The sequence below is a fragment of the Tribolium madens genome, unplaced genomic scaffold (genome assembly GCF_015345945.1).
Source record: "Tribolium madens isolate multiple individuals breed KSU strain unplaced genomic scaffold, Tmad_KSU_1.1 Scaffold_96;HRSCAF=242;Tcas5.2_LG5, whole genome shotgun sequence".
NCBI lineage: Eukaryota > Metazoa > Arthropoda > Insecta > Coleoptera > Tenebrionidae > Tribolium > Tribolium madens.
Window position 1 is genome coordinate 9,882,344 of NW_025401068.1, and position 23,005 is coordinate 9,905,348.

The window sequence follows — 23,005 nt, forward strand, 5'->3', positions numbered from 1 at the left end:
TAAAGCGGCATTGATGAATATAAATAAGGCGGTGGCGGCACCGTTATCGCAGCAGTGCATTGGGGGCCGGGGGGCGGCATCCCCGAGCGGACTCGAGCTAAGGATATTTAGATATTCTAATAGTGGCGGCGCTCGCTGATAACATGTATGGTAGTGCTGGCCTGGCGCGATAAGCGCCGCGACGGAGAGGTCTGCTGCTGATAAAGACGCTCTGCGTCGCTGTTCTGTTTCTCCGACGCGATAACGGCAGATATCGGCCGCCGCGCCGCAGAAATAATAAGGCACCCGGAATAAATGCGGCCTTCCGTGCACTCGCTCGACGTCTACTCGTCTACCCAACACCCACTAATCTCGAACCATAATAATTGAATTAGTACGAGGACGACGACGCCGGCGGATTGGAATAACATTCAGTTTTAACTGGACGAACGCGATTGTCATGCTAAATTTTGCATCGTTTTTACCGAAACTGATAAAAAATGGCTTATTGTGGTCATGGGAGTGTACCTAATTTTAACTGAAATAACAAAAAAATTATAAGGAATTAAAAACAGAAATTACATATTTAAAACATAATAATAATTTTAATAAATTAAAATATTTATTAAATGTTGAACTTTATTTCTATTAATGCAAAGTAGGACTAACAAGTAATCAGTAATTACCAATCAAACTTATCTAGAGCAAAATAACTTCAAAAAGATAAAAAACCTTGTTACCATTTTATTAATAATAGGTAGTAGATCTAGTGATACCCAACTATTGTTTAATTTTTAAAATGAATTACAGTGACTCATATATGAAACGTCGAAATAACAGTGTTTGATATTCCGCTTCAATGCGGTCACATTATCTGCGAAAGATTACTCTTTAAACGAACATAGATAAATAAGTTTAACATGGGATTTTTTGGAAGTGTCCTCATCACTTTTAAATATAGCATTCTGATTAAAAAGATGGTGCATTATCATCTCACAATAACACTTTAGTCATATTTAGTTGTAACATCTTCTTTTTTGAAAATCTTAGTTTAGATCAAAAAGTTGTTACCTATTGATATTAATAAAATGCAAATCCTAAGTAATATCGCCCCCTTAAGTTCTACAATTAGATAACTGGAATTTTTATAATTTTGAAAAATTGCAGTTTAAAAACTTGAAAGGCAAAAAAAACTACATCCTGCAAGTAATGATAAATAATTATTAGACATACAGGTGTGTAATATACTAAATTATGTTTTCTTAATTTGACAGAAAAGTTGGTTTTATGTTTTTGAAGTATTTCAACAAATGTTTGAGAAATGCCTAAAATTTAAGTTATCTAGTTGTTGCGCTAAGGGGACCGTATATTTTTTCTGCGGTTGTCAGAATAGATTTTTTTTTACAGAAATGTATAATTACTTACAAAATTTGCTCCATTTGTTATTTAAGATGCCATCATTTTTTTTTAATATTAAATATACAGTTTATTTTCTGTATTATTATTAAGTACATTAATTATACAAAATTATACAAAAGTGGATGGAGCGATAGAGATCTGACGTAAACATGACTATTAGCTTTGTTTTAAAAAAAATTCATGACGGGGTAATTCGATACAGAAGCAATAAAAAATTTGATAAAGTACCATAAAGATCAGTGATGTAAAGATCGTTGTCTAATAAGCACATTAATAAAAATGATAAGAAAGGTTAGAATCACAATCCTTTCTGATAAAGTTGACTAAGTAATTTTTTATCACGATCAGCAGAAATATAAAAATGTGATGTAATCTTGTGTTTCGTTGCATATTTTATTTCCTGTGTTTCCCGTCTGTGTTATCGGCGCTTGTAGAAAAATCGCCGATTCATAATTCATAAAGTATAACATTGATAAAAGGATCGAGAGGATGTTCAGGCCATCTACTTATTCACTGAAGAAACATATAGCCAGTACACACAAGAACCGATACGAGGCTTATCACAAGCCGTGTGTATAAACGTGTTCGGAATCACTTAGTTCCGACACATAAAGAACAATACCCAGAATACATCATTAGAGATTCGGGTCGTGTCTTGAACGAAGCGATCGCTATGCTCGTAACTCGATGCACTTCCCTTCTCAGACCGGGCGACGACTGCCGTTTCTTGCATTGTTATACTTGGCCATTTCCATTACAGGAAGATTGATTTAAAGAACGGCCGAAATGGCCTGATGGTTTAATCACACGATCACATAACGCCAATAAATAAAACGTAAAAAAATTAAACACCGTAGATCGGACTATCGACGAGACGATCTTAATTGAAAAAAATCAATGAGGATGGAGAAAATTCGAGTGGAACATGTGTTCAACGCCACAACTTCACTGAATTTCATGGAATATCAGATAATAAGGGTGTGACCCAAAATGTATCACGGACAACAGGTGGTCCCAATTCTTTCATATTTTCTTTTTTCAGCCGAATCACAAGAAAGTGAAACTGACCTTACGCATAGCTAACCATTCAAGTGAACGCTTTCACTGCCGGAACACGTTTATAAAATTTTTACAAATATACATATATACAACAGTGAAAAGCTCTCTGCAACTGGAACATCTTGTACAAAACACTGAGGTTTAATTTAAAATTTTAGTTATGTAAAGTACTCGTATTTCCAAATAAATTGATTTGGAACAAGGTTAATTGTAAAGTACGTTCTCCGTTCCTATGACATTGCCCGATAAAATAGATCCTTATCTTAATTCACACCAATTATCTATTGATCTATTTCACTGACTCTTAATTGACATAATTATCACATGTCCTGCACATGTTGCTAGACTGGAGTTTTTGCACATTTTAGGTCTAATTAATATGTTGCCTAAATAATTTTAATTTTTATCTAATGAATTTAGTCATAATTAATGATATACAAACTATGCGAAAAAAATTTATACCCAACACATCGCCCAATTTGCAAGTTTATTCAAATTAACACATAGTGCTTCCGTATATTTAAAGATTAGTGTTGGCGATTGGTTTGGATAAAATACACGAAATATAAAAATGACAAATTATAAATTTAAAAAAATTAACATAAAAAGCTCGTTTCCCTCTCAATTTCTTTCAGTTTCACCTCTGGTATTGTTAAGATACTCAACTGTGCTCAACTGCTATTTCGTCTTTTTCTTTTGCTTCTGAGGAAGCCACTTTCGAAGGTTGGCGAAATGTCGAATAATATTTAACTCCTTTGACTCCAAATAGAAAAAATAAATTTTATACTGATTTTGGCCGTGAAAGCCTACTTGACAGAAAAACAACTTTAGAGTAATTATTTTCACAGGAATTATTAAGACTGTAATTTTTTGACAAACCAAAAAACATTGTTCCAGATGTAAGACGATTCACGTATTGCAAATTACTTCTATTGATTTAAATTTGTGCATGTCAGTGAGATTTATGCCTCTGAAAGAATCTAAAGTAGAATCTACTCTAATTTAATTATAGTCATTAAACCTGTGCCTATGATAAGTATCAAAAAGCTTTCTAAAGATTAATCAATTAGCTTGATTTATAAAGATATCAGTTAACCATTAACGTTTGAAGATGCAAGTTTTATAAAAATAATTTCGACGTTGACGTTGACCATTGGTTTATTACGTAATATTCATGTCGGATTTATTTGCATTTGAATAATTTAATCATTTTAACTTTATTGTGTAGATACTATTTTGTATTTGTTCTTCTCATTACGAAACAATAATTAGTTCCAAGTTATACAACAGAACGAAATCCAGAATAAAACAGCTCGAAAGCGACAACGCCGCAGTCTATTTCCCTCTCCATCCGAAGAGATACCACAAGCACCAGCTCCGCTAATGCGATCCACAGATAACAATGTACTCAACTCGTGGAAGTTTTATAAATCTGACAGGCGATAAGTCAATGTATTTACATGAGCCACTCGGTTACGCCACCCCTTCGCCGCCTCCGCACCTTCTTATCCGCGAGGGAGCGATCGACGAGATTCCAGCAGACAGTGACAACTTGGCAGGCGTCCTTTGTAGTCCGGGAAAAATGAGCGCTATTGAATATTTATGATTCAACTTTTCGAGCGTTTCACGGATTATCATGTTTTTTTTCTCCTGGATTAACACCGGCAGGAGTCAATAACTTGGTATCTTGATACCGGCGTTGTTAATTTGCGGTGAGACTCCGATCTGGAGATAAATATTCTGATTGTTGCTGAGATCCGGTGTTATGCACAATACATTATATTACCTCTATACGCAATTTCTTATCAGACACGGGATCGGTGAAGTACGAAAACCACCCAAGCAGGCGACTTATCTTTTTACAAGTTTAACATACAAACTGTATGTCAAGGCGAAATTTACAGTCAAATGCGTCGAACCTGCCTGCAAATAAATTATTTATGTAGTTTTTTTCGATACGTTATTTATTCGATTCCGAGACGATGATTTATTGCTAAATATTGGTCTTTGATGGGTTTATCACGTCTAACATCGCTTTACTGCATGCTGATAAGCAAAATATACAAGACTACGTTGACTTAAGATAAAACGAAGCGACATATCATGTTTATGAGAAAATTTTACGGCGCTGTAAGCTGTAACTGATCAACTTAAATTATTATTCAAAGGGAGTTACCGATTAAAGGATGGGTCTGCCAAACGCAGTGAAATCATTTAGTAAATTATATAAACAAAACTTTAAAATGATTCAAAATGAAGCTAAAGCCCTCTGTTGTAAAAACTCGATAAGAGCATAAATTAAATTCTGTGAGAAAGTTCTCTGAAGGACCGTCAGCATTTTACAGCTTCAACCTATCCACATATAATTAGCGCTTTATCATAAAATAATCGTGGGTTGTTTCGGCGTAAATGTATGTCCATTATGATAAATCCGTTCGGATCAGATAAGGCGAAAATAAATATAGCGGTGGTAATTTGGTATGTGAGGGAACACGCCGTATATTACGAAGAGGAACACACGTTGGGCAGGTTGCGGAGTAAAACGTTACGTTATCTATCGGCAGGCAGCACCGTAATCAGAATTACATGAAGAGACCGCGCATGGAGACCACAATGATTTATTATTTTTATCTGGCGTTTAGAAAAAAGTGCTGCAGATTACCTGGGCCCCTAATGATCTGCCATTAGTGGCTTCCAGACTCGGCTCCGGTCGAACGTTCAAAAACTCCAGATATACTATTCTTCCGATTTACACATTCGAATGAGTATATGCATCGATTAGTTTGCTTCAAATGATTGGTGAATTTCGAAGCGCTAGCATCAGAAAAATTATGAAGAGAAAAACGTTTTTGAGATCTTAATTAGAAAATAAAGGGATTTGTCATCCTCTCGTTTTTTTCTAATTAGCACGAGTTTACTAGTTACATCAAGAAAAATGTTCTAAATTAAAGGACATACTATAAAATTACGATAAATTTTTCTCTAATAAAATTTGAATAAAACCATATTCATGTTAATAAGTTCCAGTCGATTACATGTTTATTGTGTTATCAAATAACCAAAAACAATCATACTAGCAATCAAAGATAACAACTATAAATTAAATGTTATTGATCTAAGTAGATTATTTACCTACTGATTTGGCACAGTTATCTGAACGATAATCAGCAGTAAACAAAATTTGACCCTTTTAGAAAATATTTCCTGGTTCAAAAATTCGTAATTTTCGGTAATGACAAATGCCGTAATGCCGATAAATAGCGTTTGATACGAAACACGAACCGTCAAGATTTATAGAGTTGTGAGGTATTTGCGGCAGAATGTATAAATCAGTCGGTAAAGAAGCGAGTGTAAGAACCGGCAGAGCGTGATTCACATTACCGACCGAGTTGGCGTGATATAGGAAGGAACGTCTCTTGTAATCATTTTTGCTATGCCATTGTGATATGATATATATACCCCGGCTATCTGATTGCGCTTATCATTGTCTGCAGGGTGTTATTACCGCACCTTATACGTCGCGTCGCCGTTTGCCGGCATCCCGACGCTCCAGAAAAAGACAGCGCCAGTCTAGAGCGCCGATTATTACCCACTCATACAAGCGGAGCTTTTTGTCGCGCGCTCCTTTCGCTGGATATAAATTTGTTAACTGCAATTTATCCTTGTCGAGTTTCGCGGTAAAAAAGACTTCATTTGGAGTTGATCACGTGGACGCCTTCACCAACAAAACAAACAGATAAATCCGATAAAAGCGCGAGAAAACAGAAACGCAATTTGTAAAGTCAATAGACAAATAATGAGGGAAGATTAAATTGTTTGCATAAAAGATGTGTCGTTTTTGCGTTACGTAATAAGGCACTTACCACTCTTATTCTTGATCCTAGCGAACTTGTAATGCCCGGATTTCAAGTACCGGTTCATTAGAAGTTTGGTAGGACCATAGCCGGCCTGCCATTGGCACGTGTCTAACATCTTCAAGTCGCAATTATCCACTTCCGATTTAGAATTTCTGGGTGATGATGAAGCATGTAGAACACATTCAAGCTGCGTTTGATGCAAACTCTACTCATAGCCGAAACTAGTATGAAAATATTAACTTTACTACTAAACTGTTTTAACCGATATCTCAGCTTTATATACCTAAAGGTTCTTATCGAAACGATAAAGCGATAAGATATACCTATTTGGTTCAAGATGCGAAATGAAAAAAAAATTAAACATGTCTTAAAATAAAATAACTCATAAATTCCATAGCAGTAGAATAATTAGGGTATTTTATTTAGAGTTTCCTCGTAACTGTTGTATATTTTTACATTATCGAGTTTTTAATCTCTGGTTCCGTGAATGTGGACTCATATGAAAGAGGGGTGTAAATAGGGTTGGCCGCTGATAAGCTGATAGGAATGTTATTCCCTTTGATAACAACAGCCTTGGGAACGACCGACAACTGTCCCATTAAAGCAAATATTCTGATATAACGTATAAAACTCGCAATTTAAAAATAGGCTTTCACAATAATTAATTTTGGAAAATAATGCGCACTGAATAAGAAAACTTTACAAAAATCACAAACACAAATTACACCAAAAATTTAACATTTCTTTATATTACAACCCCAAGCTTGTGTTATTTTTCTTCTCCTTTGATGTCTGAGATAAAAAAAAATTCCATCAGATAAGATAACAGTAATTATAATTATAAAATAATAGGGTCAGTAAATAAATAATAAAAGTGAGAATGCTTCTTGATAATGAAGAAGATCATTCTAAATGGTAAAGCAAGATACGCATAGAATACTTATATTAACTTATTTCTACCTTAAAATTTCTTGTCGATTACAAACAAGTATAACTGTTCTTCAGAGCAAAATAGTATTAACTCCAGTTTTCCCTATTTTTGAATATTATGAATATACCAGACACCGAAACAAAATTATAGTTTTAAAAATGCTCTCCTAAAAAAATTGTGTTTTGGTGGTTGTGTTTTGCTCTGAGGTACAGTTAAAAAATTAACCTAAAAGTTCACCTGATACTGATTCAAACAAAGCTAGTTGTAACTGATTAAAGATAAAGTACTTGTTTTGTTTTATCAGTTTTTATTATTACAATCAATAAATAATTCTCATCAAATTACCTACTCTGATAATAATTAGAGAAATATTTAAAATGCTAAGATTTTTAATAAGAAGAGTACCTCTAATAATATTCATTTTTAAAAGTCGATTATCACAATAATCAATGATTATGACTTGACCAATTATAAGATTTGGATTATTTACAAAGAGTTCTAATACCTCCTTAACGAACAAATGTTATTACACTAACCTATAGCCATTCCTGGTCGAATGTTAAATCTAATAAGACTGGCTTGTTGGCTTGTTGTAGTTCTTACCTGAAAAAAAAACAAGATTATTAGTTTGAATTTTAAAAGTTTTAATTTGGTGCATAACAATTTTTTTCGTAATACGCATCATTTTTGATACAAATCGGGAATAAATTTTGATTTTGATTTTGTTTTTTTTTCACATGGGTTGTTAAAAGAATAATTTTTTTACTCAATCCTTACAAGTAGAATATAGATTTTTTTAAAGTCAATTTTTTTATAAATGACCGGTTGTTAAATAATCAAAAATAAGAAAGAATCATTAATAAAACTGTAACACATAAGCTCCCATTCCAAACAGCCAACTGATAACAATCGTGGATGTATAAATTTGTGATAAATCCAACAACAATAGAGTTCGACAGAATTCAAACAATAACAGAAATGAGCTCAGTGATAATTTTATCGTGATTTGGATGTTTCTTCAGTTTGGAAGAATTTCGGCTTCATCCAAGCGTCCCAAGTGATAATAGAAGCCCAGACGAAATGATAAAGATCGCATATTTCTTTATCGTGTGTGGAGGGCGAAGCAAACAAAACACTGGTTGAATTCTCACACTCACTGGCTCGTCCATCATGGTCAAATTAACACGACTTCACGCAGGCTCCTTAAACCTTTTTAATATCACGTTTTGGGAAAACGACCATATCTATCGGCCTAAATCACCATCATCAGTCCAGGTCTCGGCCGGCCTTGTTTATTTTAATGTTTACGGGTTCATAATTTGGTCGAACCAGTTCCATTGATGTTATCGCACCATGTAGGTGGCTTGTACCTCGAAGCCCGTTCTTGGGTTTAATATTATTACCTTAATGTCCCAACAAATTGAAAATGACTCTGTTAAGAACCATACATTTTTATAGGCCAAGCCACCACCAAGATGAGGGAAGATTTTCCAACTAAGATTTGCAAAACTGGATATTATTAAAGAAAGGAAATTTCCCCTCACCGGCTTTTAATAACTTCAGACAGTGGTTATCATTAAAAAAATATTATGATAACTTTGGTGTGTTTTGCAAAAATACGAGTAGTAATAATCTTTTTACTGTGTATTTTAGATAAATTATCAATAAAATCTTTGACTAGTACAAATATGTGTACAAATAAATCTTTATTTCAAAGTACCTCACAAACCGAACCTCCTTTAGAACACAAAAAAATATCAAAACATTTGAAAAAAAACTCTCTTTAGCAAAACCATGTTCCGCATATTCGAAAAAATTGTAGAAACACAGTTTATTCAAAAAAGTGGCCAATTGCACATTTGTAGCTTTAATAAAATAAGCAAGTTTTTATTTTACTTGTGATTAGTTGAGTTCTTATTTTGAAAAAGTCGTGCACAATAATATTTATTTTTAATTTTAAAAGAGTAAAACAAAAAGCAAAATGGTAAAAAAGGTTTAAATAAAATTGTTACGATTCTACACTTTCTAACAGGTATTGCAACAAGAACTTCTGTACATAAACACAGGCCGTTTCACTAGTTCTCCTAAAATAAATAAAATATTCGTCTGAATTTTCAATTAAATTCCAATTAAAGACCGTTGCTGTTTTCCATTTATAATATAATTTCATATAATTTAGTCTTTGATTATTTGCAATAGCGCTTCATTCACGCTTACTACCGCTTAATATTTTTAATATGAGAAAGTTATGTTAAGTAAGGAATTTAAACAACCTATATCCACGTCGTTAGCCGGCTATCGATAACAATCTCGTGGCAGTTCTTTCGATATTTAAGTGGCATGCTTTCTGAAACAAAAACTGTTAAAATTTGAAAGGCGAGACTTGGTCTTAAAGAATTCTTCGATGATGGTGAGTGCGAGATGCATTCGTAACGGACCAAAGCGGATAGAATTAGATCAGTATCGAAGCTCGCCACGCCACCAAAAACAAACAAAAAGCACAAGCTATGGGCTTGTTTCCGCTCATCGAGATCATTCCGTCAGATGGTCTTTCAACACACATCATCAAGACGATGCACGAAGTGATTTATCGATCTAAATCGGAAAAACAAACTGATTTCTCGATACAACACGCCCAAATGTGTTTCAAAGAAACAAAAATGTTGGGAAAGTCCAGCTTCAATTTTAGTTATCAACATTCATAAGAATTCGAAAAACTCTTGACGAACCTATTCCACAAATACAATTATTAAAAAAGAGAGCTAACGCAAATGTTGGTGTAGGAAAATAATGTATTAAATATTTCCCGAATTTCACAAGTTGTTCAAGAAAAGATGAACTTTCCAAATTCGTTAAAAGCTGTACTAATCACAATTTTCTTACTACATAAATTAAAATTCGTCAAATGGTGTGCAATGGAAAATAATTGATAACAATGTGTAATAGACACCGATGAGGCACTTCCGCCACGTGATAGTCAAGAAACTAAACACCCAGTCAAAACCTCCGCTTGATGTCAAAAACAAAGCTTTCGATTTGATGACCCCCCGTGCTTTAGCACGTGCCGAAATTAAAGTTTTTCTTCACGAGAGGAAGAAGATGCTTGAGATGCATGCATCCGCAGCCATAATCAAAGTACTTAACGATGAAACTTTTGAAAGGAATCCTTTGAGCTCCAGCCATGCTTTACGAAAAAGTTGTATGATGTGCACCTGTCGCAGACCATGTTCATACGTTTAGAAATAATTAGTTTTCTGCTTAATAAACGTTGTTAAGTGAGCAAGAAAGGCGCAATCGGCGTGGCGTGCTTCAGTGGATTAAGTTGTTTGACATACTAATGCCGGGTTACGTTAAACAAGGTGTGGTTCTACCTTTGATGCAATTAATTATACTCAGGAACTAGTTTACTCTTGGTTGCTCCTCGCACTTCGTGTCTCGAACATCACATATAGAGATAGAAAGGTTGATATAGCAATAATTATTGATTGGGCTTTGAGTACGTCATGATCATGAGATTATTATTTATACCGGTTTACTAATTATTGGCATTTGAAGCTTCTCAATGTTATTACAGCAAATGAGAAATAACGAGAACTGACTAATCGCGAAAATCAAATAACTATGTCAAATAGTTCTTGAGAAATTCTCGATATAAAATATTCCCGGTATGTATACCTATTAGAGCAATAATCTCACTAATACTCAATATAAACCAAATCAAAATTCATCTTGCTATTCACTTCTAGATAATTAGCAAAAATCATTACATCATAAATTTATAATATTATTTCAGATTTTTCTAATAGAATAGGTATACCGTGATTGTAAGAACGATGGTAAACAAAATGACAATTATTATAATAAGAACAATAATTATGTAATTATATCCAGTTTAAATAATTAAAAAAAAATAATAAAAATCATTGCACATTTTTATTTATCGTTTGACTAAGAAAAGACACATACTGAAATGTAAAACATTGTCAATTTTAAAACTTTTGAAAGAGTGCAGTTCATTAACGCTCTATAATCTAAAAACAAAAAATAATAAAGTAAAGAGTAATATGGAAAAATGCTTCAACAAAAAAATGAGATTATGACAAATTTTAAATTACGATAAAATATAATTACCCCAAATTACCCTAAAAAATATAATTACTTCAAATTATAATTCATAATGTTATTAATTTTTAATTTTTTTTCTGGTGTAAACAAGATGATGATGAAATTTTGTTTTAATGATAATTTCGAATAAAGATTTCGTGATAACCGGTAAGGTGTGATGTGGAATTTAGAAATAATTTATCTAAATTATTAAAGGCAATAAAAACGTACATCTCGTGCCATAGCTATCGCCAATTCTGTCATTTTTCACAATGTTTTTCCTGTATGAAAGTGTGGAACCTTCTAGCTCAAAATTTGTCAGTTGTACCACAGATTCTTCTTTTACACAAAAATCAAACGTTTTATAACCTGACCTGACATATTTCACCTCAGAAAATGCAGTTGCATACAAATATAACGAGTGTTTATTTAAATTTGGCGTCATAGTTAGCGGTGACTGCAAACGGACCACAATTATTAATACGCCCGGCAAGGTGTCAAATGTGAGATTAGTAACTTTCAATACGATGGTTCGTTCACAATCAAAGTTTCATAAATAGCTTTGGCGCTAAATTAAAAAAAAAACACCACTATACATACTCGTATACCTACCGTATTAATCTACATAAAAAGGAAAAACTGGGACAATTTTACTAATGTAGTAAAAGTAATATCTCATATTAATTTATAAAGTACGCCTAATATTTTTCTTTATTTATGTATTTCTTTAAAATACAACTAAAATATTGAGATGAAAACCGCCGATAGATTAGCCCATTATTTACTTTGAAGCAACTTTACGAGTACAGATGTTTGAGTGTTTCTAGAATACTTGTAAAGAAAGCTGATAATGATAAAATCTGATAACATAAAAAGATTTACATCAATGTGTGGTTTATTTGAGTTCATCTAATTTCGATCTAATTTCCAACGGATCTAAATTTATTACAAAAAACAAGGTCAACAACACATTGAAAAAATGTTATACCTAATAAAAATCAAAGTTGCATATTGTCTATTTCAGGTAAATAGTTTGCTGTAATGAAGCAGCAAAGAAAATAAATAAAGTATGTCAAGGCTTTCTGTGACAAACAGAGATATCAATTAATCAACTTGTAAGAGCTAATATAGATAATAAACCTAAATGTGATATAAAAATCTACATGTAATAAAAGTAATGTTGCTAAGTGGTTAAGTATAATAACTTTTGAGTTTTTACTGTATTTTGGAACTATAAACTTGTTTCTAAGTTCTCAAAAGCGAACATAATTTGGCTTTTATAGGCCTCTGGACTTTTTTATAACACACACGAAATCACAAAATTGACGGAAATATTAAAATTTTTATTTGAGAGATGCAAAGCGTAATCCAAAATACAATAATTGTATGTACCACGGATACATTTGTCAATTACGGCCCTCAAGACCAAAATCTCCTTATTTTGCCCTTGATATACAGGGTGTTCGTTTTTCGAGCTCCATCATGGGCATCTCAGTTATTATAAGAGATACGAGGTCAGTTAAATTAGGGCAAAGTTGGGCATTTTTATACTGAACAATAATAATCTGAAAGAAAATTTAATGTGTCATTTATGTTTTTGAATTATTGGAAAACATCGGAAATTTGTAATTTTTGTTTTTATTTTTTCAAGCGAAAACTAAAAGACCTAGACGTTTTTAACTAGGACGTTCTTAAGGCACTTTCTTACAAGGAATCTTAATCTGTCATCGTATTTTCCAAGGCGCTCTTGATATCAGAGTTACAACACTCAACTTTTGATTTTCTTATGGACGCCATATTTGATTTCGGTATTTTTGAAAAGTCTTTTTGTTCCTGATTACTACGATGTATCACACGATATGATAATTTTACAATTTATTTTCGCAAGTTAAGTAACAAAAATGTTTGTAAAAAACATAATTTTGATAAATATCAACTCAAAGAAACAGCTTTAAGATAGAAAACAAAGTCATTTTTAACAAGAACTATCATTATTTAATTAATAAATTAATTGTCAAAGTGACATATAGTTGTCAGGACATAAAAAGCAGAGAAAAGTTATTCCAAAATCAAGAGAGAAATTAACTTTTCTTTTCACTGAATCAGAATAATGAAGTTTCAGGTGAAGCAAAAAATGTTTTTCGTTTGCAGTTTTGCCGTAAAAAGAAAGAAAAAAAATGTTTTCCTCTTGTAAACCCAATCCGGAGACATACTGTATAAATAAATAACTATTAAAGTTAAAAAGAATATATTTCAGGAAATTAGAGAACTAGTAGTTTGTTTCTACAAATCGAAAAAATCTTCTATAACTTTTATGAAAAAAACTTTGTTGTGAACTATAGGCGTAAAATAACTTGAAAGGTTTAGAAAGTAAAAAAATAAAAATCGTTATTATTGGTACGACAGGAACATATTAATCGATGGTTCGTCGAGGTCCCGTCGTCGGTGCGAATCGGCGGTATTCACTATCATTTTTCCACACGAGTGGTGACCGACTAGGGCCAGGCCACCATCGCCGCCTGCCAAACTGTGATAGTCCCATCCCGGTCTCGGCCCCGTGGTCGCCTTGCGTCCTACAGATAAGCAGTCAACGTGAGCACGGGGAAATGTCGCCCGCCCGACTGTCACAACCCCCGCTGCCAAATGCAGAATGGCTGGCAACGCGAGATATGTCACTCATTCGATCACACGTGACCGACTTTATTAGAGACAAAAGTGTCGAACACTTCGACGACGTTCGATCGACCCGAAAGATACCACCCAAAGAGAGGCTCACTCGTCAAAAGATGACAGCTCGTCGCTTCATATAGAAACTCGAACGTTTGTGATATTGCTCTCAGAGTGTCTAAGGCTTTGGCGAATTGACGACCTTTCACGCAGAGATGAATACTTGAGTTAACTTCCTTTTATTAAAATACTTCATCTAACAGTACAATCCAAAGTGATCGAAAAACTTAAAAAGCTTAATATACTAACCCAGCGCATCCACCAAAATTGATGTAACCAATATACCAGAAAGATATTTTCTAGTTAATTTTTTAACGTTAATAGCAATAATAATTTCACTTAAAGTACTACGCCCTATTCTTAAAGTTTTTTTTCACAAAGACGACTTAGATGGCTCATTTATTTGATCATACGAAATTAAAATGTAGGAGTATTAAATTCTTAAAATTTATTTTAAGCAATATTTATTTTTTAAGCTTAAAATCTTAAAATATTTAAGAAATGTTTGTTTAGTAGTTTTGTAAAAAAGACAAAAACAGGCAGACATATACAGAGTGAATATAAAGTATGGAACCAAGCGGTTTTATTTTTAATCATTTGCCTCCGGAAAATCATAATTAATATAAAAAATGTGATCGTAATTTCAGAACAAAATTTTTTGTTTTTGAGTTATGCGATTTTTTTTGTCAAAATTGCAATTTTTGTGAAAAATTTTTTTTTGAAAATTAAAAATAAAGCAGATAGTTGTAATCCTTAGAGTATAGATTTTATGAGAAAAATGCTTTTATAGTGGGTTGCTATTTAAAAAAATTATTTTTTTTGTAGAACTCAAAAATAAAAGGAAATTTCGAAAAAATTTATTCTTGTTAAATCATCACATTTTTATAGTACTTTAGCACTCATCAATTAGTTTTTTCAAAAAATAAATAGTTTAAGCAAAAAACGTTTGGTTCCATACTTTTTATTCACCTGGTACATAAAGGTATTGTATAATTAAGATTTTTTTCTAATTTTAACACATATATTTTCCATTTTTTTTTGCTTTGATAAATGCTTAAAAAAGTTTCGCCCCAAACAATTTAATACTAGCACTATTTACTTAGAGTTACAAGTATTTTTAACAGAAAGCAAATATTTTAGTACAACAAATATTTGTCAGACAGTCTTATTTAAGGTAAATCTTATCTCTTATCAGATCATTTTTATAAAAAATATCAAGGCACATGTGTGAAAAGCAGATTATTTTTACAGAAATTTCTAACTACGTTGATCTAGCTTCTTATTTTCTTTCTTTATCGATTTAGCAACAATTATTGTTAATAAATCCCCATCTAGTAGATATTAGTGCGACTTTTTCAACTGTTGTAATCAAATTGGCATTCTCAATAGAAATTATGTGTAACGCCAAAAGGTCAAAATTATTAAATAAGAAAGTTAAATATGTACATCCATACACATATTTTGTAGGCAATATTTTATATACACAATCACTCTATAAAGAGACTTTATTCCACACTTAAGATGCGTATAAACTACCGCTTTATCCACTAGTGGAATAAAGTAACTATATTCCACTGTTAGTAACCAGCGCACCACGTAACAGCTTACTACGTTTAACCGAAAGCACATTTGGCGTGACGTTTAAATGTCAGTTTAATTTTTAATTAAGTTTGGAATAATTTGGGCCTGTGATTGTGGATAAAACGTTATATACAGTCGTGTGTTAGTCGCGTTTTATCCACTTAAGAAAATTAATCGCTCGAACTGACGTTCTCGCGGTTAAACATTCTTGCGTGGATAAAACGCTATCTAACACACTCTTACAATAAATAACTACATATTAATTTTTTTAGATAAATTATTTTTTTGATGTAGCAGACTACATAATAAAAATATTGCACAAAGTATTCTCTGTTAAAAAAGTTGTTAAAAACTAAGAAAACAAATGCAAACATGATGATTAGCACATAAAATCACAGTTTTTAATACAATTCCTCAAATTGAGATACAAGGTCTTTTATTTCTTCCAAGCCCCCTCGTAATATCCGATTTACTTCCCAAACTTCTCGCAATTTCTCGCTATTATCTGAGACGAAACTAAAATTTTGTTACATCTACCTCAATACCAGAAACGTACTCGGTATATAGGGGAACCTTTTAAAGAAGTATGTAGTATACAAACAAATCAACAAGAGACCAAACTATTTACTCGAGCAGATTTATCGTTATAAGGGTTCTACTGTAGTAATTTCACTTTTTTAATAGTCGGAAGTAATCAATTTGGAAAGCTTGAAGTTAATAAACTTTTAATTTTATTTAATAACTTATTTTTATTAAGTGATAATTGTTATAATATTGTTTTTTAAAATAAGACTTTTCCTTTACTACCTCACTCATAGCTATAAATAGTTCATATTCGTATTACAATGATCATAATTAAGATCTGATAAGAAAGAGAAATCTTTGATCATTTTGTTAAATATAAGTTCGTTTAATTGGATTGTTATCATGATCTAACTTAAAACTTCCTAATACTCAGTTTTTTAAATGTTTTCACATGATTAATCTGCGATCTTTATCAGATATCGCTTGAAGATTATGTACAAAAATTAAAACTAAGTTAAAATTATTATTTCTATGTTATATTCACTAACAATAGGTTGTTCTAAAGTGTCTTAAACGTGTATTCCATTTTCAACAAATCGAATAATAGCACATTTTTTGCGATAATCTTGGACAACGTAAAGATATAGATAGCATTGGTAAAGCAAGTTTATTTATTAAATATTTTGTCTGCAAACAGATAAAGAATAAATAGTAAAATTGCACATGGGGAAACTTTGTGACGAAATTTTCTTGGATAAGATTACTATGATACATAAACTGCAATAAACGTGAAAAACCATAAGAATTATGAAATTTTGCGCTATCTGTTGGCAACAAGAAAAAGAAATAGAATCGAACAATAGTTGCGTCTCTTGAATGAATATTGCGAGACGAAGGGAACAGGTGTATATATCAGTAAATTAAAATATGATTTACATTGAAACAATAGGCGGGTGAGAAAGACTAACAATACCACAGGCTGAAAATGCACTGGTGCTGGAAATAATAGATAAATCGGGAATATAATGTAATCTCCAGTCGTTCATCTACAGGATTCAGCCCTAGCCGCTTTCGAAATCTGCACCGCAAAAAGCTCACCAGCATTATTACCTTTTGTTCACCCTCTCGGATAATACTTAGCTCCAGCTTACAATGTTCGAGCTCTTCGACGATACATATGAACGTTTTATTGATTTGTTAATCAATTCACTCTACGATTTAATACCTACACCAAATGGGACACTGGAAGAAAATGTACAGAAGAGACTCTAGAAATAATAATGCAACACCAAAAAAAGTTAAAAAACTACTGAGAAATAAAGAAACACTGTAGTAATAAGCTCTAATCTAAATCGTATTTAATTAGAAAAATAATTTAGAAAAGAAGAATGAAAGAAAGTGCATGAGACAGACGTTCAGAGAAAAAAAAAAAAAGAAAAGAAAACAATAAAATTTTTGGATAAAAGTGGAAAACTGAAAGTGCAAACAATAATAACACCAATTAGGGTGGAATTCGAGCCAAATTAAATCCTGCTGACGGCGGGCGGCCACCTCAAGAGGTGACGTATAATTACTTAACATGAAAGTATACGATGCTGAAACCGGCAAGTAAGACTCGGGATATCTACGTTGCATCACCTCTGAACTTTAAACAATGTTATCCTAAAATAAATTGAGCGTATTTTTGAAGATATTGAGATAAGTCGCGAAGGAGTACGGTGTCTTGGGGCGTTTAATAGTGAATGTGGGCGGTTTCGACGTCGTGAGTCTGCAAAGATATCTATTAACAGCGGCCCGGGTAATTTATCACCGCTAATCAGATTACAGGCATATCGCTCTTGTTATGCTGCCTGATCGTGCAATACCGATTCGAGGTCGAACAATAAAACTGGCCGTTCTCGCCCCGTGTCGATTGAAGAAACTGAACAATTGCAAATATTCACTTCACCACACTTAAAAATACGAAAAAAACTGGCAAAACTAAACTGTATTTATCTTAATCAGCAGTATAGTTCTTCTAGAAATAAGTGAGAACAGATCAATTGCTTTATTGCACCCTAAGAGCTGGGTATCAATTCATAAACTGTTAAAAACCCGTTGCAGCAGGTCAAAATGTTGCGTTTTCTTGCAAGCAGAGGCGGACTCAGGAAACTGTTCGAGTCGAGAAAACTATTATTTAAAAAAGTGAATACGGCCCTGGAAACCAGCCCAACTGGCTAAGTTCGGAGATATTTTTATTGAGGGTTAAAACCGCCGGTAGCCGTCTGTGGGTTTACCAAAGATAATTTCATCCATAAAGCAATTGACTCTGTTTTCACTTATTTCTAGAAGAACTATACATAATTCACATTTCATACGAAGAAAAATTGCGGTCTGCTAAAGCTTGTACACCTCTCAAATTTTTAATACAGAATTTGATAATACATACGTATTTTTAGCTTGTTAGCTTTGAGAGTAACCAAAAATACGATCTTTGGCAACTTTATTTGAAACTCGAGCTATTAAAATAATTATTATACCGTGACAAAGCAACAAAGCACCAATAATCGTTTCGCAACTTTAAATGGTCATTAAACAACAATTCTTGCATCTTATCCATTGCGTTTACTTTCACTGTTCCATCGTATAGACTTCGTCGTACTCGTTGTCTGACTGAAATGTCAAGAAAACCGTCTCCTCCCTCATTTCTGATCACTATCTGTGTCCATTAAAGGTGGATATCGGCAAGACGTGGTGCATTCAAAAATCACTCTTTGGCCATCAGCAGCCAGTTTGATAAGAGTGGTCTTAGTCTGGTCTATTTATACACAGATGCAGCGATAATCGCCTTTCAAGGTTCGCCTTGTATTAGGTGGAATTCCAAATGTCACCTTAATGAATAATTATATCAGTGTTGTTTATATTCTAGGTGATAAGAATTTGTGATAGTGTCTCCACACCATAAAAAATTACTTAAGACGAAGACTTGCTCGGCGTTGATACGATTAAATTATTTTCAGCTGACTCATCTCTCCCTATACTAATTAAATTCATGATTTTTCTTAAAGGAGGTCCCATCAATTAAATTATCCTGCCATAAAGTGTTCACATAATAACAAAGAAAGGACTGATGTACCGACTCGTAATGACAGTCGCATTATCTATGATTGAAATCTCATACTTTTCTTCAGTAACTTGATATCGAAAGACGTATACAAGCACGCCGTGGGCATATATCGCGTTATAAATATCAGTTTTTATAGATGGCAGAGTCAGATTACCGATTTTTGATAAAAATACAATTAGAAGTCAAAGATAATAAAAATTTCTAAATGTGATGTAATTGAAGATTTACTAAAAAACAAGTACAAAAGTATCATAAACAATTGAGAAATGATCATTTTAGTCAAGAGTTAACTACAGACATGAAAAAATAAGTACTCAAGTCTGGCTTCCAGACAGACCAAGATATTAATCAATAATATTACAGCCCAAGAAGAGTCCAAGTATTTTACAGTTTGAAACATTGACCAGATATCATCTGTTTAATTGTAGAGAATCAAAACAAGCAACTTATTATATCGAAAATAAAAGAAGTTAAAACAAAACAGAAGCGAACTGAAAACACTTATAGTAATGAAGAACGACAAAAAATTTCTTATCAGACCAACTAAATGTTAATTGGTTCTTCTTGTACAGCCGAGATGAATGTATTTCTCGTATATTATAACATCAGTCTTCGGTAAAGATGAATAATATAAAACAAAAATATATCCAATAATACAAACAGCTAAATGGATAAAGCAGAGATCTTGTCTGTAAAGAATAAGAAGATAATGAGAAGGCAAAGTTTAAAATATAAAATTAAGATTTTCATTCATTTCTTAGATTCAATTCTCTTCAAATAATAGAATAGAAAAAATAGTCCAAAAAATCTATTAAATACATAAACTGACGTTCATTTCAATAAAACTGAACGAAAATACAGTCGCTGTTGCAGTGTCTATAGTAGGAATTCTTAATTTACTTTATTCATTAGAGAATAAAACCAAAACTAACTTAACTTCAAACTGAAAGTTAAAGTGTTGCTTTAGGTATTAGAAAAAAAAATCTTTGTTTAAAAACTTTTCTTTATATTAAGTCTACATCACACATCATATATATTTAATGTTTAATTTCTTATTAAAAAATATTACTTTGTTTATTCCCTTAGAAAGGCTAGTTCAAATTTAATTTTTGAAACGCTTAACTTGTATTGCGCAGACTTAGTGCAGTTTGGAATGATTTAGAACTGTAGTTAGAACAAACCTTCTTATCAATTAAAAAAATTGTTTTCATTTTCCAAATTCTTCCAGTTCCACTTAGTTAAAACAACAAAATAATGAATCTTTTTGAAGAATATATAATGAAAAAGACCAACAGGTAGCGTTTGCGCTAACTTGCGACTCGCATAGCATAAAGCAGTGCATTAAATGTATACAGGGTAAAAATGTGTGTATTAATTAAAAAGTAAAATAAGACTATAAAAAATGAAAATAAGGTAAAACAGTGCCTGGGCGAAATTTTGTTTTGCTTTGGAAGAAATTGTGACTCAGATATTTGGAATCAAAGTTGGAAAAAACGTGAATTTATTAACGCCGTCCCCTCGATCCGAATCGGCATTGTGTCGGCCAAAAATCTCCCAAGGTCTCGATTTCATTCCTAACGTAATTTTTTATTTTTAATTAAAATCGAATGTGGGCGAAAGAAGGGTGGGCGGGTACCGGGGTGGTGCCTGCAGACTTTATAGATTGAAACCGTCGAGGCCGATAAGCGGTCCCCCAGCGTTCAAGCAGAGTTTGTTTATCAGTTACTGGCTGATTGATGAGCAATGATAAGGCTCGGGCCGGCCCTTATCAGCAGCATGCATCGCTGACGTACCCCCGGCGCACCCCTCCCCATTCCGCGACCCAGCACCAGCTCTTATCGGCCAACGAATCGGGCTATTTGGCCTCTATAGAGCCGATCTTATCGCCTTAACTAGCTTGGCCAGCCCAGGCCCGATCCTATCGTCTCGACGGGGAACTTGAATTTTTCATAAAACACAACGCATAAATCATACTAGCACCTAATAACACAACAATCCATTATCAGAGCCAGAGGAGGTGTGAAACTAAACGCCAGGTACATTTAATAACTATATTAACAATAATTATTATTAATGGCGGGGAAGAATTATGCGCTTGAAATCCTCATATTATTATGTCTTCTTCTCCAATTAATTAATGCTTCCTTATGAAGCCAACAAATATTTTATGCCCGGTTTTATGCCTGTTAGAAACGTGAATGGTCGTAAGCAGATTTTACATTTTGTATAAAGTCAAAAATAAAATGGAGGTCTAAAATGTCAAAATTAATTTTTACCCTAGGTGAAAGGCAGATTTACGAATACATTTACCAAAAACACTCTTGATGACGTGAGATAACGAACGACTTAAAAATTCTAAACTTATTACTTGGTTTATGCTTGAAATGGCTTTTAAGATAAAAATATATATTTTGGTTATCTAGAGCGATCTAACCGATACACAACTAAATAAAAATATGTGACCTCAAATTTTAAAATTTGTTACTCTATTATTAAAAGAAAAACATTTTCAGTTAATATGTCAATATTTGAAGTCAAGGTATTCAATTCTCAAGTTGTTATAGACTTTGATTCATTCACACTTCTTTAAATCAAGAAAACAAAATAAAACCCGGATAAAATAAAGAACAAATATTCAAATTATGACGATTTATTTCCTTTAGAATACTTTTATAAACTTACAAAGTCCATTTCCAAAGATGTTAAGTTTTCTTCAATTGTATGAGTAGTAAAAATTACGTTTCGAATCGAAGTATGAGAGATATACATTTTTATTTCCTAACAAAAATACATAAATTAAAATAAAAAATAAAAAAGTAAGTACCTAAATATCATGTATTTAACAGCAAATAAAAATATGTATTAAATAATAAAATATTTCCGTTTCGCAATAAATGAGTGAAATACACTCCTCAGGCTTGTCTAATGTTTTAAGATTAATATATTAAAAATAAAAAACTAATCCTCAAAAAGGTAATTTTAATATGTGCAGTGGTTGCAATTTCACACCATATTGCAGCCGTAATTCACCCCTCCGATACGACTCCAGATTATCACGAATCAACAAGCTTTGCCAAATATGAAAAATGATTATATTTGTGGTTCAATATTTCCCTTGATTAACATTGGACATGTGTTTGCGTAATCAGCAAAGTACCTACGTTTAAATTGTCTTTTTTACTGGAATCATCATCGAATTCAGAAAGCGTCACCTGGAACGTGGAAGCGTGTCGTTTTCGACGTCCGATGCTTCGACTCGCTCCGAGTAGACAGTCCGCCATGCCATCGTCATCATCTGATAAAATCTCATCCCATTTCGCGATATCTCGAATCGCACCGAGTCCTTATCACCTTTCTGTCATCTTATCGGGACCATCTTCTTCCAACACAGCCGCGCAGCCGGTACCGGTGCGCTGGTGCCATATCTTCTCCTACCATCTTCACCAGTGTATTGTCTGCTGCAATGTGTGTATATCTAGAATCAGCTTCGTTGCCATGTAAAACGCCACGACTTGTTCCACGGGATAATTATTTGGTTTTGGCGAGTCTCCTGCAATTCTTCAAATTTTGCGAGAACTTTCCAAGAAAATTCGAGTCCAAGAAACTTGATCTTCAACACCACTTCAAAATTGAATTTTACAAACTTTCAAGATTTTCCACAATTTTTTAGCAACTTCTACATAGAAAAACGTCGTTTTTTTAGTGCATCACCGCCAT

At 33.0% G+C, this 23,005-nt stretch overlaps 1 protein-coding gene across 2 annotated transcripts in view; it reads right to left on the bottom strand.

Annotated features, from left to right (window-relative positions):
• Positions 1–23,005, bottom strand: part of LOC123013062 (zinc finger protein ush) — a 94,314-nt gene that overhangs the window by 21,106 nt on the left and 50,203 nt on the right. Inside the window, exon 1 of one of the 2 annotated variants that reach the window (XM_044411378.1) lies at positions 6,321–6,546. The exons of the other annotated variant lie outside the window; for it this stretch is intronic. Within the exon in view, the coding sequence (XP_044267313.1) occupies positions 6,321–6,429 (109 nt within the window). The 5' untranslated portion in view covers positions 6,430–6,546. Of the gene's footprint in view, positions 1–6,320; positions 6,547–23,005 lie in introns of those variants that run through there. 2 annotated transcript variants of the gene reach the window in all.